This window comes from Nothobranchius furzeri, chromosome 7, assembly GCF_043380555.1.
Source record: "Nothobranchius furzeri strain GRZ-AD chromosome 7, NfurGRZ-RIMD1, whole genome shotgun sequence".
Classification (NCBI taxonomy): Eukaryota; Metazoa; Chordata; class Actinopteri; order Cyprinodontiformes; family Nothobranchiidae; genus Nothobranchius; species Nothobranchius furzeri.
In genome coordinates this window covers 28012210-28028712 of record NC_091747.1, presented here as the reverse complement: position 1 = coordinate 28028712, position 16503 = coordinate 28012210, and the positions used below count along the sequence as shown (strand labels likewise).

The following is a 16503-nucleotide window of genomic DNA, read 5'->3' as shown; positions in this document are numbered from 1 at the left end:
CATTACTGCAGGTCTGTCCGGGGAGGACTGCCCACACAAAGCTTCTATGTGTTCAGACAGTCACGTTAAAACGAAGGATATTCTGTTTCCAACCCACCGACAAGTGGAGCAGCAGAAAAAGTTCAGTAGGAGCAAGGACTTACTGGTGACTGCAACATGTCGATTTGCTTTTCCTTCATCGATGATGTCCATCACTTCTTCAGGACTTGACACAAACCGTTCAGTGCAACCCTGAGGGAAACTCAATAAACATCAACAAAGCCCAGGTAGTTCCTCACCCTGAAGCCAACATCACACAGAGACAGAGTACCTTCACGAAGGGAACACGGTTCTTGTCCTCATGAACAGCCAGGTTTGTCTTTGATACTGAACAAATGAACTCAGATGAAGAGTTGATAACTCAGACTTTAAAAAAGCAAAAGTCAGATAGCTCACCATCCAGCAGGTCTCGAATTTTGTCCAGATAGATTTCAAAATAAGACACCTGAAGGCAGAAAAGAGCACATGTTGTTCTGTGATTAAAATGAAACATAATAAAGCATCTCAGGTGTTTTGAGCTCAGCTGCAAAAGCAGCAACACTCAAAACGATATATCTAGCCCCCTAAAACATCTCTATATTAAACACGTTAATGAACACTTATGATCCATCTGCAGGCTTTTTTTATTGTGTTAAAGAAAACACACATCAGTGTTATAAAAACTTGCTTATGAAAGCACCGTGGTGCAGCGTGATTGATGCTGCTACGAGTTTCCTAAATGATCAACAAGATGTGATATTCCATATAAATACAAATTACCAATCTGATTGGTCTTTGAATATTTGATTTAATATTAACTTAGGTTCATTGGACTATTCAGGGAACACACACTTCATATTAATTCAGACAGTCAAGAATATAGTTTATAAAAATGAATTTATTTCCATCGTTCTAAACTAATGATTATACGTGAAAAGGTTTGATGAATGATGGTAGACAAGATAACGGACAACGAATGAAAAAAATGGAATGGAAGCTAGATATTTTGTAGCAAAACCTTAAAAGTATCTGAGATAACTTGTGATGTCTGGGTTGTAAAATCAGTCTGACGGTATGGTTTAACAAGCTATCAATTATTCATAAAACCATCCGACACCAGTGTGCAGGTCTGCGATACCCGAGTTGGAAGCTCTGGGTGGTCTGGAGGGAAGGCAGCCAGAGTGGTGAGGTCACTGGACATAGTGGCCACTGGAATCTCCCTTTGGATTCAGACATCACCAGCCATAAGATGCTTCCAGGGTCTGCTAGTCAGACGTTCCACGTCTGAGGTGTTGTAGCATCTGATACCGCGCGCAAGCCTTGCAGAGAGGCTTTGACCTTGAGGTCCAAAGAGAGCATGGTTCCAAATGCTTTGCTCACCCGGTCGGCCGAACCGGGAGTCTGCTGAGAACTGTTAGTTCAGGAAGTGAACTATATTCTTATTAGCTACTGTTGACAAATTTAGACAAATCAGAATTTGACAAGTTTAAAGGCGTTACCAAAATACCTCAGACAATCACTCCTTCACCCAGATATTTAGAGAGGTTATTCTTAGTGTGAAGAAAAAATGTTAAACATTATTAATAATATTATGAGGTTTGAATATACTTATAGATTAAATTCTTAAAATCAACAAATACTAATCTGGTGTAATTTAAGATATGAAATAAATCAATACAGAAACAACATTCATGTTAACCCATCATTCATTATTTCAGAGTATGGGACACATTAAACGGCCTGTATTTGATATAGTGCCTTCTAAAGGTAAAGTTAAAGTCCCATTAGTTGTCACAGACACTGATGTGTGTGCGAAATTTGTTCTCCGCATTTGACCCATCCCCTGGGGGAGCGGTGAGCTGCAGACAAGCCGCGCTCGGGAACTATTTGGTGGTTTAACCCCCCAATCCAACCCTCTACCTTTCTCAGTGGCCTAGTGGTAGAGTGTCCGCCCTGAGACTGGGAGATCAGGGTTCGACTCCTGGTCGGGTCATACCAAAGACTTTGAAAAAATGGGACCCAATGCCTCCTTGCTTGACACTCAGCATTAAGGGGTTTGGATTGGGGGGTTAAACCACCAAATAGTTCCCGAGCACGGCTTGTCTGCAGCTCACCGCTCCCCCAGGGGATGGGTCAAATGCGGAGAATAAATTTCGCACACACACCTGTGTGTGTGACAACTAATGGGACTTTAACTTTAACTTAATACTGAGTGTCAAGCACGGAGGCATTGGGTCCCATTTTTTCAAAGTCTTTGGTATGACCCATCAAACCCTGATCTCCCAGTCTCTGGGCGGACACTCTACCACTAGGCCACTGAGCTGGTCGTTGGTAGAGTCCTGGAACCCCCCGATGCATTTTACAACAGAATCAATCATTCACCCATTCACACACACATTCACACCCTGGTGGGGATGAGCTACGATGTAGCCACAGCTGCCCTGGGGCACACCGACAGAGGCGAGACTGCTGAGCACTGGTGCCACCAGTCCCTCCAACCACCACCAGCAGACAAGGGGGTTAAGTGTCTTGCCCAAGGACACAATGGGAACCTTCAGTTTACGGGGCAAGCCCTTAACCCCTGTGTCACAGACACCCTAAAAACACTTTATATTGTTCATTCAACATAATATGATATGAAGTTTTACGACCCAGGGAAGACCAGCTTTATTAAAATAAGATAGATAAGAAGTCCTGCATCTCTTGCAGGACTTGTGATGTACACAGGATTAGTTAAAATTGGCTCAAGTTCATGGAAAAAAGAAAGAAAGAAAGAAATATATTATATAGTGCCTCTTTTTTCCTTTCTTTTTTCTTTTTTTTCTATTTATAAAGCATCAAATAACTACAAGAGTTGCCTCAAGGCACTTCACACAGTAAACATTCCAATACAGGTCAGTTCATTAAGCCAATCACTAAAAGTTTCCTATATAAGGAACCCAGCAGGTTGCATCGAGTCACTGACTAGTTACAGAATATTTACAGCAATCCTCATACTAAGCAAGCATGAAGTGACAGTGGAGAGGAAAACTCCCTTTTAACAGGAAGAAACCTCCAGAGGATCCTGGATTAGTTTAAGCAGCCATCCGCCTCTCAAGATAAAAATCACGAGGCATTTCACAAAAACAAAAAAATTTAAGTAAAAAAGAGATTTCAAATTAATTATTAAAAATATGTTTAATATAAGAAATAAATTTGTGAATTAAAAAAATGTAAGGAAAGAGAGAGAGAAAATGAACAGGTAAAAAGGGAAATCAGTGGATCCTGGAAAAGGTGGAACAAGAGCAGAACAAGGAGAGGGAGGTGATGAAGGTCCCACCAAAGCCTGAACAGGTGAGTTTAAAGGAGACCACTGAGTCCACTGATCTCAGGCTCAGGGGGAGAGAGGTCCAGAGTCTGGGGGCCACAGCAGCAAATGATCTGTCACCTTTGGTCTTTAGCCTGGTGCTGCACAACCAGTAGGCTTTGGGCTCTGGACCTCAGGGACCTGCTGGGGGTGTAGGGACTAAGAAGATCACCAATGTAAGATGGTGCTTGTCCATGTAAGGCCCTATAGACCAGAACCAGGATCTTGAAATGAACCCTGAAGTTGACTGGCAGCCAGTGAAGCTGGAGGAGAAGCGGGGTGATGTGGGTGTGTTTGGAGGACTTGGTCAGAAGCCGAGCACAGGCATTCTGAACCACCTGTAGACGGTTCAGGGAGGTTTTGCTGGGTCAAAGGTCACACCAAGATTCCTGAAAGAGGGTTTGGTGTGAGATGAAAGCTGACTAAGAGAGTCTCTGACTTTGGGAACCAGCTTGTCCAGGGAACAGATGAGAATCTTAGTCTCATCTTCTGTAGAAAGTTCCCAGCTAACCAGGTTTTAATAGAGTCTAAGCAGGTGTGTAACAGCTGCAGCTTAGACATCTCATGGGGCTTAAAGGAGATGTACCGTTGGATGTCATCTGTGTAAAGATGGTGGAAGGTTCCTTTAATGGAGATCAGGATGTGCTGAAGAGGAAGCAGATAGAGGAGGAAGAGTAGAGGCCCCATCACAGAACCTTGTGGGACACCGTGGGTGAGGGAGGTGGTGGAGGACCTAAACTTGGAGACGGTCACAGGAAAGGAGCACTCAGAAAGATAAGAGGAGAACCACCAGAGCAGATCCTGATAGGCCTACCCAGTCTCTCAGCCTCTCCAGTAACAGGTGATGGTCAACAGTGTCAAAGGCTGCTGTCAGGTCCAGCAGGACCAGAACAGAACAGTCCCCTGCATCACTGTGGGTCAGAAGGTCATTAGAGAGTTAATAAGGGCGCCAAGTAGAAGAGCTCGTCGTTCCACGGCGCTTTGTTGCACTTCCGCGCCTGGTGTGTTCCGAGGGAAAGGCCGTGATGGCAGGCTGTTAGCCATTTATTGCTGTGATTTGGAGTTATCCCTAGTTCCACTACTGTAACTTTCCTCTTTTAAATGCCTTGCCCTTAAATGCAAGTCCCCCTCCCCTCTGTTGCTCCTCATTTACTGACTACCAAAATCAATTTCATCCTTTATCTCCGAGACGTCTAACCTCCTCTTTTTGCACATTTTCCATGGGTGATAACCATGTTGACACCACTTCCTCCCAGTTTGCTGCTGAATTTTTTAAAAAACTCGACTGCTTTAACCTTAAACATCTCATTAACGTCCCTACCCACACTAAAGGGCTCACCTTGGATGTGGTCATAGCAAACTGTGCGTGTATCTCCAACCTTCCCCTCAGATTCCTCCTAACCATCGACAAAATATCATTTTCTGTCAAATGAAGAACATTAACTCTGACCACTTGGCAGCCAATCTTCACCACCTCTCCACCACCTTCTCATCAGCTGAAGTGGTGGACTACAATAGCCATCTGAATAGCCTTGTGGGCCACCATGCCCCTGTAGATACAATGGTTGTAACTTTATCTCACTCAGCCCTTTAGTACACAGATGACCTTTGGAGGATGAAGACTGTTGGCCGAGTCCTTGAATGACACTTGATGCAACCTGCTAGGTTACTTATATAGGAAACTTTTTACTGACTGGCTAAATGAACTGACATGTATTGGAATGTTTACTGTGTGAAGGTCCTTGAGATGACTCTTGTCATGATTTGGTGCTTTATAAATAAAGTTGAATTGAATTGAATAGTTTTAAAAGTTGCACTTTTCATACACTGTGGAGGATTCACCCAGCGCTGAAGCTGACTTCCTCATATCACACTGCAAACCAAATGAAAGCCTTTTACAAGCCTGGAAGCCTACAGCTATTTATTTCTGGTTGGTTAATGTTTTAGTGATCCGGAGAAGCTTTAAATGACCGTCGTTTTGTTTTTGCTTGGTAGTGAGTTGTGCTTTTTTATTCCATTGGCTCATGATAATAATGCTATTGCTAATCCAAGGTTTTCCCCAGCACTTTATAAGCCTGGCGGGCTGCCTGCTTGGTCACCTGCCAAGCTATGTGTGGCCCCACCCCCTCCCTAGCTCTACCTTCTTTGCTGACACAGAGGATGCATGTCAGCAAAAGAAACCGCTGGCCCTAACTCCACTGATTTTCGATCCACGCGATTTTTAACTCATGTCAAACTAACATCAACGGTGTAAGGTAACCTGTACGCTCCACAAAAACACAACTCAGCTTAAATATGGTGGTGTTGCTGGACATTTTGCCCAGTTTTATGGCTTTTGTCAGACTCTGAACCAGGAAATGGCTGCAAGCAGTAAAACAGAAAGCAAAAAACTCCAGAGCAACCTCTTGACTCCGCCCCCTAGACATTCGGCAGAATCACGATGCCGACCCGACTCAGCCTTGCCAGGTACCTCAATGGAGCAGGGACTAAAAATAGGGGAGAAAGTAGAGGGGGAAATACCGAACTGTGTCCTTGGGAACAATGGTCAGGTCAAGCTGCATTGGTCTGAGTTGCTCGAGTAGTGTTCCTGGAAAAAACACCATAAATGTGCTAAAAGACCCCAGCTCTGATGGTGTATCTTCTGCTACTCTAAAGCACTGTGCTGAAGAGCTAGCCCCAGTGTTTACAGGCATTTTCAACTCCTCACTGGAGGCATCTCCCGCCTGCTTCAAGACCTCCACCATGGTCCCTGTCCCCAAGAAACCAAGGATCACTGGACTCAGTGACTTCAGACCTGTGGCTCTGACATCTGTGGTCATGAAGTAATTTGAGCACCTGGTTCTCCTCCACCTCTAGACCCTCACAGCCCCCCTCCTGGACCCCCTGCAGTTTGCCTACAGAGCCAACAGGTCAGTAGATGAGGCCATCAACACGGCTCTACACTTTATCCTGCAGCATCTGGACTCCCCAGGTATCTACACCAGGATCCTGTTGGTGGACTTTAGCTCTGCCTTCAACACAGTCCTCCCAGACCTCCTCCAAGTCAAATTGTCCCAGAGGAACGCGCCTGAACCCATCTGCAGGTGGATCACTGACTTCCTGACAGACATAAAGCAACAAGTGAGGCTGGAGAAGAATGTCTCTGACCTGCAGACCAGCACCGGTTCCCCTCAGGGCTGTGTCCTCTCCCCTCTGATCTTCTCCTTGTACACCAACAGCTGCACCTCCAACCATGAGTCTGTCAAGCTTATCAAGTTTGCAGACGACACCACCGACATCAGACTCATCTCTGATGGGGATGAGTCTGCCTACAGAATGGAGGTGGAACGGCTGGTGTCCTGGTGCAGCCACAACAACCTGGTGCTAACACCCAGAAGACAGCGGAGGTTGTTGTGGACTTTAGGAAGCACACAGCCCCCCTCCCCTCCATAACACTGTCTGACACTCCCATCATGATGGTGGACTCATGTTGCTTCCTGGGCACCACCATCACCCAGGACCTCAAGTGGGATCCCACCATGACCTCCATCATAACAAGGCCCAGTAGAGGATGAACTTCTTGAGGCAGCTGAAGAAATTCAACCTGCCACCACAGTCGATGAGGCAGTTCTACATCACAGTCATCGAGTCCATCCTCACCTCTTCCATCACCGTGTGGTACACTGGAGCTACCATCAGGGACAAAAAGAAGCTGCAGCGTGTTGTACGCTCTGCTGAGAAGGCCATTGGCTGCAAACTCCCCTCCATACAGGACCTGTACACCTCCAGGTCATTGAGGCGTGCAGGTCGGATCACAGCTGACCCGTCTCACCCTGGACAGTCTCTTCGACTCGCTCCCATCTGGCAGGAGGCTCAGATCCATTCGACCAGAACCTCTCACCACGAGAACAGTTTCTTCCCCTCTGCTGTTGGACTCATAAACAACAAGCCCACTCCAGTCACTTTGCTGCAGTCACATGACCCGGTGTTGTGTTTGTGCCTGAACGGAACCCCTCTGATTAGTACCTATATTGTGTTTATAGTAGCCACTTCTCGAATTATTGCCATTTTATATTAATTATTTCATCATGAGTATATTATTACTTCCCATATTTGCCTATTTGGGTGTAACGTCTAGAAATGGTCAGTTTTCACCTACATATTGACCTACATGCCACCGGTCATCTACAGACCTAATTCCATCCTCTCAGGTGGATTTTACATTCTATCTTCCAACAAGCCACAAGATTCAGCAAACCTTGTTGACCTTTCAGAGGGAACAAGATGTCAGCCTATGTTCCTAAACAGAGCCTTCTTTTGATAGGACCACAGGATTGCTCACTCTCATGAAACAGGAACTTTTACAACTCATCAGTTAAATAATCATTAAATAATAATATGGTTGAATGAACATATGTGATATGAATACTAATGAAATGTTTTGATTAATCTGTGCTTAAATTACTGTGGTTGAAATGAATTTTATTATTACAATGAAACATTTTGATGTTATGATCAGTAATGATTGAATTAACAAGTGAATCATTATCTACACTCATACACAATGTTCATAAGATATAAATTAAAGTTAACATCACTGCACATAGATATTTTCTTACCCACAAATCAGAGCATCCTGTACCTGAGAAGGCGTGTTGTTCTGAGGTTTGTTTGTTAACACCTCAACATGGCACGCCCCGACTGGCCAAGTAAATCATAATATGACAAAATTAAAACAGGATCACTTGCCTAGTGGTTCAGCATTCTGTGAGATTCAGCATTCTGTTAGTTTGAGCAGAACTCCGGACTGGCCATCGGAGGAAACTCTATAACCACCGCATCTCTTGACAAGCTTTCGACAAGTTAAAGCTGCCTACAGCTGAAACAGCAAAACGGTTCCTTCAGCTATTCAGAAACAGCTGCTCTAAACGCAAACTAGTTCCAACCTGTGTGCCTGGCAACATCTCTGGACTGGAGCGTCTGTGCTGCGGTTAATTTACTGAACCTCAGTGCCCAGAGGTCATCCGACCTTCCAGACCTCCGGATCCGCGAAGAGGGTCTCCAAAGAAAGGGTGAGGTAGATACAGCATGATTGCATCTGATGCCGTTTTGATAAGAACCAACTTCATAGTTTAATGCAAACCAAATTCTTTTTACACCCAGAACTCAGTTATTCTAGATAAAAGGTTCTGATAAACACACACAATTCAAACACCATACATCACATCCCATCCACTTAGATCCATCCATCACAGTCATCTTAGTTAACGTCTTGTTTTAATTTGTTTAGAAAATCCATTTCTTAACTTTTATAAACCTGACTCTGTCTGAATTGAAACGAAGTGTGTTTGATCCCTGAAAAAGCAAAGAATCCTAGAATCTTCTGATTCAAAGACTAATTTACCAGTAAAATCATACATACGTGTGTTTGATGTCTAAGTGTTTTTCTTTTCTTGAGAGGGGGTTTTGTGTGTAGTAAGAATGTGTTTGTATTGGGGAATGACGATATTTGTTGAGGTGTGGTGCTCAGGTAGAGAGCAACCGGAAAGGCCCGGTGGGAGGGGCCGTGTGGGGATCACATGCAGCAGATAGAAGAGGAGGAGAGGACAACAGGTGTGTCTGAGAGCCGCGATAAAGCGGTACCCACTCTGTAACAAGGAACTCATTAAAACGAATGTTACTCATACTCAGAAAATGACTCATCATGGAGTTTTTATTACCGATTTGACAAGGAACCCATCACAATGTTTCTATATAGGAACTACTGTTGTATATAGTGTCTTCTCTTAGTTATTTAGTTAATTATTCTTGATCATTTTGTACTCTTTTGCTATCTGTCCTGAGCTGTGATAATTGCAAAAAGTTCCCTACTATGGGATCAAAAAAAGTCCTATCTTATATATAATGTTTCCTTTATTTCTATGCCAAACACACTATTGAATGCCTTTAATTTCATTGCATTCTTATGCAATGACAATAAAAGCTTCTGATTCTGATCATCACCTTTATGTGGAACTCCAGGTTCTCGTCCATGGAGTAGATGTGGTCAAAGATGTCGCTGGCAATTCGAGGAATGATTCCCATCAGATGAGGGTCATGAAGTTTCCCCTTAACAATAACACAACATTACAAACACATAGAAACACATTCACTGCTTACTCAACATCACACTGACCTCCATGGTGTGAGTCTTTCCTGATGATGTCTGACCGTAAGCAAAGATGGTGCCATTGTATCCTCCTAGCACATCTAAAACCAGAGAAACACGAACATTAACAAAAAGCAACCAAACAAGAAAACAGAACAACAGTACATTTCACACAGCAAACACATCCAGTAAATCAGTGTCAGACATCTTTCCTGCTTGTTACAATATTCCGTCATGTGTAGACGGGGTGGGGGGGTGGGGTGGGGGTTCTGGATCAAGCTGTTTCACAGATACTCTGAATCAAATGAGCTCACCTTTGATGATCTGTTTTGCACAGGTGTCGTATACCTGAACCTGTTCAGTGTTTGGAGGAAGAACCCTGTCAAACGCATATGGCTTTCCCTGAAACACAGGAAAAACACTATACAGGAAAAAATAATCAACCCTTGGATCTCTGGGGCTTGGGGCTCCTCCATCTCCTACACATCTTTGGTGGTAGATCTGTGGCCCCTCTCACTCACTATTGGACACTCCTATAGAGAAACCTTACATATACAAGTGTGTGATTTATTATTGTGTGATTGTTCAGTTAAACAATGTTGATTTTATATTTCCTCATCAGGCTGACACAGTGATAGGTTGCTCTAGTTGTATTGTTGTGTTGTTTTTCTCTTTCTGCAGGTCTAGAAGCAGACTCTTGTTCATCATTGGTTGTTTATTTTTGTGGAAAGGTTAGGGTTAGTTGACCAAACACACAGGCTTAGAAGATTTAAAAGACCAAGCCACATGTTAAAATTTCAATGAAAAACCTGACCTGTGTGTGTATGCATGCGTGTAGGTTTAGGGTTAGGGTGTGCACGTGGTGAAGTCACCATCTCTCAGATCCAAGTCCTACCCAAGTGTAGGTAGTCTTGAATCAGATTCCCACCTTCCCTACACTGTAAACACCAACACCTAGTCTCTCAGAGTGAGTCACCCAGCTGCAGCAAGGTATCGCAAGGAGCTCTACTACTTACCGGAAGTTACGTAACCTCCAGGACTTCCTGGAAGTAATCTTTTGACCCAGACATCTAGGGTTGGGAATGAAAAACCATTTTTTTTTAAACTTTATTTATGATTTTCAGAGAGTGAATTACATATCACCACATGACCAGTATACATAATTGGCAGCCTTTTTGTCTTTTACCCCAGTGATTGTTCACAGCAGTAATTGTAAACAAATAATAAACAAAAAATATGAAATCCCCATTTAAGCAAGAAAAGAAAGAGAGAGAGAGAGAAATGAATGAATGAATGAATGAATGAATGAATGAATGAATAAATAAATAAATAAAGTTAAATTTAATTAAATAAACGGAACAAGGACAAAACAAATAATAAATTAAAGAAGGTTACAAATCCGTGCACAAGTAATATTAATGAATTCTAATAATGATCATAAGTGGTGAGCGTTATCACTGTTAGGCTATTAATATTTTACGTTTGACCTGTTCGTGGGCTTTGTTCCACTCTGCGATTGTTGAGGTGGCTGTTGCTAGCTGTGGTCACAAGGTGGCCGGTGCCAGTCGTGGTGGCAACCCTCGTACCCGCTGGTGGACACCAGAGGTTCGGGGAGTCGTCAGGCTGAAGACAGAGGCCTACAGGGTGTGGCTGGTCTGTGGGTCTCCGGAGGCAGCAGACAGGTACAGGATAGCCAAGCAGGGTGCAGCAGTAGCAGTTGCTGAGGCAAAATCTCGGGCGTGGGAGGAGTTTGGTGAGGCCATGGAGAAAGACTATCGATTGGCTCCAAAGAGGTTCTGGCAAACTGTCCGGCGCCTCAGGAGAGGAAGGCAGCAACTCGCTCACACTGTTTACAGTGGGGATGGGGAGTTGCTGACGTCAACTGAGCTATAGTCAGACGGTGGAAGGAATACTTTGAGGAGCTCCTCAATCCCACCTATGCGTATTCCGAGGAGGAACCAGAGCCGGGAGACCTGGGGATGGACTGTCCAATCTTGGGGGCAGAAGCTGCTGACCTCCATCATAGAAAGGCCCAGTAGATGATGACACAGCGGCGGAGCCCCGGGGGCGGATGAGGTTCATCCTGGGTATCTCAAGGCTATGGATGTTATAGGGCTGTCGTGGTTGACACGTCTCTGCAACATTGTGTGGTCATCTGGGGCAGTTCCTGTGGAGTGGCAGACCGGGGTGGTGGTCCCCATCTTTAAGAAGGGTGACCTGAGGGTGTTTTCCAACTACAGGGGGATCACACTCCTCAGCCTCCCTGGAAAGGTCTACTCCAAGGTACTGGAGAGGAGGGTCCGATCGATAGTTGAATCTCAGATTGAGGAGGAGCAATGTGATTTTCGTCCTGGCCGTGGAACTGTGGACCAGCTCCATACCCTTGCAAGGGTGATGGAGGGGGCACTGGAGTTTGCCCAACCAATCCACATGTGTTTTGTGGATTTGGAGAAGGCTTATGACCGTGTCCCCAGGGGCACCCTGTGGGGGACGCTCCAGGAGTATGGGGTGGGTGGCTTTCTGTTAAGGGCCATTCAGTCCCTTTACCAGAGGAGCATGAGTTTGGTCCGTATAGCCGGTAGTAAGTCGGACCTGTTCCCAGTGAGGGTTGGACTCAGCCAGGGCTGCCCTTTGTCACCGGTTCTGTTCATTACCTTTATGGACAGAATTTCTAGGCGCAGCCGTGGTGTGGAGTGTGTCGAGTTTGGTGGCAGGAGAATCTTCTCGTCTCTGCTTTTTGCGGATGATGTAGTCCTCCTAGCTTCATCCAGCTCTGACCTTCAGCTCTTGCTGGGTAGGTTCGCGGCCAAGTTTGAAGCGGCTGGGATGAGGATCAGCACCTACAAATCTGAGACCATGGTTTTCGACCGGAAAAGGGTGGCTTGCCAAATCTGGGTCGGGGGAGTTTTTATTCTTATTATTGGGCTGTTTTAATTTTATGTCTCCTGTGTTTTATTTATTTCTCTTTGCTCCTTTCTGTTTATTCTATTGTTTTAATGTATTTTCTGTACAGCACTTTGTTCCTGTGCTGGGTGTTTTAAAGTGCTTTATAAATAAATGAACTGAACTGAACTGAGGTCCTACCTCAAGTGGAGGAGTTTAAGTATCTCGGGGTCTTGTTCACGAGTGAGGGTAGTAGGGATCAGGGGATCGACAGGCGGATTGGTTCGGCGTCTGCAGTGATGCGGACGCTGAGCCGATCTGTCGTGGTGAAGAGGGAGCTGAGCCAGAAAGCCAGGCTCTCGATTTACCGGTCGATCTACATCCCAATCCTCAACTATGGTCATGAGCTTTGGGTAATGACCGAAAGAACGAGATCACGGATACAAGCGGCCGAAATGAGTTTCCTCCGTAGGGTGGCCGGGCTCAGCCTTAGAGATAGGGTGAGGAGCTCAGACATTCGGGAGGGACTCGGAGTAGAACCGCTGCTCCTCCGGATCGAAAGGAGCCAGTTGAGGTGGTTTGGGCATATGGTCAGGATGCCTCCTGGATGCCTCCCTGGGGAGGTGTTTCGGGCATGTCCTGCCGGCAGGAGGCCCCCGGGTCGACCCAGGACTCGTTGGAGAGGTTACATCTCCAATCTGGTCCAGGAATGCCTTGGGGTCCTGCCGGAGGAGCTGGTGGAGAAGGCCGGGGAGAGGACGGTCTGGAGCTCCCTAGTTGGGATGCTGCCCCCGCGACCCGGACCCGGATAAGCGGAGGAAGACGACGAGACGACGATGACCTGTTCATGTTAGGGATTACTAGGTAGCTTGAAGGTTTCCATGTATTTTAGAAACGGCTGCCATATTTTAATGAATTTAATAGTTGATCCTGAAAGGGTACACCTAATTTTTTCGAGATGCAGATACCTCATACGATCTGCAATCCATTGACTATGGGAGGGAGGGGCCTCTTGTTTCCACTTCAGAAGAATGAGACGTCTTGCCAGCAGGGATGCAAAGGCCACTAACTAGGAGAAATATTTCGAAGTAGAGATATTGGGTGGCAACACTCCGAACAGTGCCGTCAGAGCGTTTGGGCTGAGTTTAACTTTAAATGCTTCTGAGAGTGTCTGAAACATTAAATCCCAGTATTGGGTAAGTTTAGGGCATTGCCAAAATGTGTGAATAAGTGATCCAACATTGGATTTACTGTGACTGCACATCGGGTCGGCTCCTGGGTAGATCTTTGCAAGTTTTTCTTTTGAGAAATGTAACCGATGTAGAATCTTAAATTGGATAAGTCCATGTCTAGAAGACAGAAGAGGAGTGTACCCTTAGAAGTATAGTTTCCCAGAGGTGATCACTTAATTCCAACGTTAAATCCTTTTCCCAGTGCGATTTTATTACTGAAAGAGATTTTGACTGCAATTCCAAAAATAAATAATAAATCACTCTTACGGGACCTTTTCTCAGAACATCAACAACTAGAATTATATCCATGGTTGTCCTCTGTGGTTTATTTGAGCATGAGGGATATCTATTATTAATGAAATGATGAATTTGTAGGTATCGGAAAAAATGTGCCCGTGGGATATTATAGCGGTTGTGTAACTGTGAGAAAGAAGTAAAGATTTCATCAATAAAGAGATCATTCACTGTTCGTAGTCCTCTGTCGCTCCAAATTTTAAAGGCAGAGTCAATCACAGAAGGTGGAAACATATGGTTGGAATACACTGGAGCATTACCCGACATTATGTGTAGGCCAAAGTTCTACACTGTACCCATTTTCGGAGAGAATCACAGACAACAGGATTACTTTTACATCGATGTAAGTCTAAAGGCAGCACTGAACTCAACAATGCTGGTAGGGAGGTTTTCCCGCAACTGGATGACTCAATATGGACCCATGAGGTGGTGTTAAAAGATGAGTTTTCCAACCAGTGAGGAGTGTTACGTATGTTTGTCGCCCAGTAATAAAGTTGAAAATTTGGAAGAGCAAGACCACCTGAAGGTCTCGATCTTTGCATGAATTCCTTACGGATCCGCACAGGTCCACCATTCCAGACAAACGCTGAGATGATTCTATCAAGATCCACAAAGAATTTTTTGGGTAAATATAATGGAATGCATTGAAAGAGATAAAGGATCCTTGGCAGTATGTTCATTTTTACAGAGTTAACATAGCCGATTAATGAGAGCAGCTGGGTGTTCCACCGATGCAAATCTTTTTTTTATATTATCTAGTATTAACATGAAACTTTCCTCATTAAGTTATTTATATTCTCGGGTTACCTTGACACCTAGATAAGTCAAGTAGTTGGATTTTATCTTAACATTTAAGTTTGCCAATGAGATATTGTTTGCTTTTGAGTTAATTCTCAGCAGTTCATTCTTGTGCATATTTAATCTGTAACCCGATATCCTTCCATATTGATTAAAAATAATCAGGGCATGCTGGAGAGAACTTATTGGGTCTGAAAGGTATAATAGCAGGTCATCTGCATATAAAGATAACTTATGTTCTTTTCCTGCTTTATGAATACCCTTATTTTTGCCCTCTTCCTGTAGTTTGATTGCGAGAGGCTCAATAGATAAGGCAAATAGCAGGGGCGACAGTGGGCATCCCTGCCGCGTATCGCAGTGGAGTGAGAAATAAGGTGAAAATGGTGAGTTTGTTCTGGCCCGTGCCATGGGTGAGGAATACAGTAATTGTATCCATGAGATAAATGAAGGTCCAAAACCAAATCTTCCAAAGATATAAAATAAGTAGCATCAAGCTACAGAGCTATTTCGGGAGTTGACAATGTGTGTATGTAGGATATTGATAAATCTGCGAATATTAAAAAACCCAAACCTACCCTTAATAAACCCCGTTTGGTCAGGTTAAATCAGGGATGGCAGACAGACTTCAAGACGTAGAGCCAATAGTTTGGATACAATTTTAAAATCAATGTTCAGTAGTGATATTGGTCGAAATGAAGAGCATTCTAGTGGGTCTTTATTTGGCGCCAGTAATAGAGAGATTGTTGCATGTCGGAGAGTAGGGGGAAGCAATTTGGAATTAAATGACTCCAGATATACATTCCTTAAAAGAGGGGAGAGGTTATCTTTAAAGGTTTTAAAGAATTCTGCTGGAAAACCGTCCGGTCCAGGAGACTTCCCGTTGTGAATGTTGTTAATTGCCGATTTAATGTCCTCAACAGATACTGGTTCTTCGAGTTGAGTTTTAGTTGTTGGTTCCAAGGTTGGTAGAGATAAAGTCTCAAAGAATTGCTCAAATAGTTCAGGTGACTGTAAAGTTTCAGACTGATAATGCTCAGAATAAAAAGATTGAAAACATTGATTAATTTCTTTTGGGTCAGTAGAAATCTGTCCATTTTGAGTTCTAATCTCAGATATCAAATGAGCTGACTCTGATTTACGCAACTGATGTGCTAATAGTTTGATTTGTCTCCATGCTCATACCATAGCCTTCTAGATTTATAAATCATCCGCTCTGCTTCTTGTGTTAAAATCAGATTTAGCTCTGTTTGCAGGATTAGCCGCTGTTTGTACAGCTCCGGGAAAGGAGGTGCCGAATGTTGGTTATCTAAATCTAATATTAATTTTGTCAGCTAATTGATGCGGCTTTGTCTCAGCCTTTTTTTATGTGATCAATGTGAAATAATATGTCCCAGTAAAAAAGCTTTCAAACTTTCCCAAATTGTTCCATAAGTCACATCGGGACCAACCACCTGACCAACCAGTGGTTAGATGTACCAACAGGCAGGTGGATCCATGAGGAGTGTGCATCATTTGAAAGTGGGCAAGAAAACCACAACAACAACTTTGTGTTCATAAACATCCCAGCTGTTGCTGATCATGAGACAAAATAGGGAATACTTGTTTCTGGATAGACTGGAGATTACATTTTACACAAGGCTGAATATGCTTTATTAAATGCCTTGTAAAATGCATAAACCTTCACCTCTGGCTTATATTGTCTTTAACTGATGGTTTTTCAATACATATATTATAATCGGTGTATATATAAAAAATAATTAGGAAAACGTCCATATTGGCCTAAGTCTATCTGTCGGAGAGGGAGG

At 44.0% G+C, this 16503-nt stretch overlaps 1 protein-coding gene across 1 annotated transcript in view; it reads right to left on the bottom strand.

Moving 5' to 3' along the window:
- The window catches only part of LOC107396813 (kinesin heavy chain), a 75766-nt gene that overhangs the window by 39749 nt on the left and 19514 nt on the right, over positions 1-16503 (bottom strand). The window contains exons 2-7 of the mRNA XM_054738637.2: positions 9806-9893; positions 9519-9592; positions 9347-9451; positions 436-484; positions 311-366; positions 144-231 (exon numbers count right to left, since the gene is read on the bottom strand). Coding sequence (XP_054594612.2) covers positions 144-231; positions 311-366; positions 436-484; positions 9347-9451; positions 9519-9592; positions 9806-9893 — 460 coding nt within the window. The remainder of the gene's footprint in view (positions 1-143; positions 232-310; positions 367-435; positions 485-9346; positions 9452-9518; positions 9593-9805; positions 9894-16503) is intronic.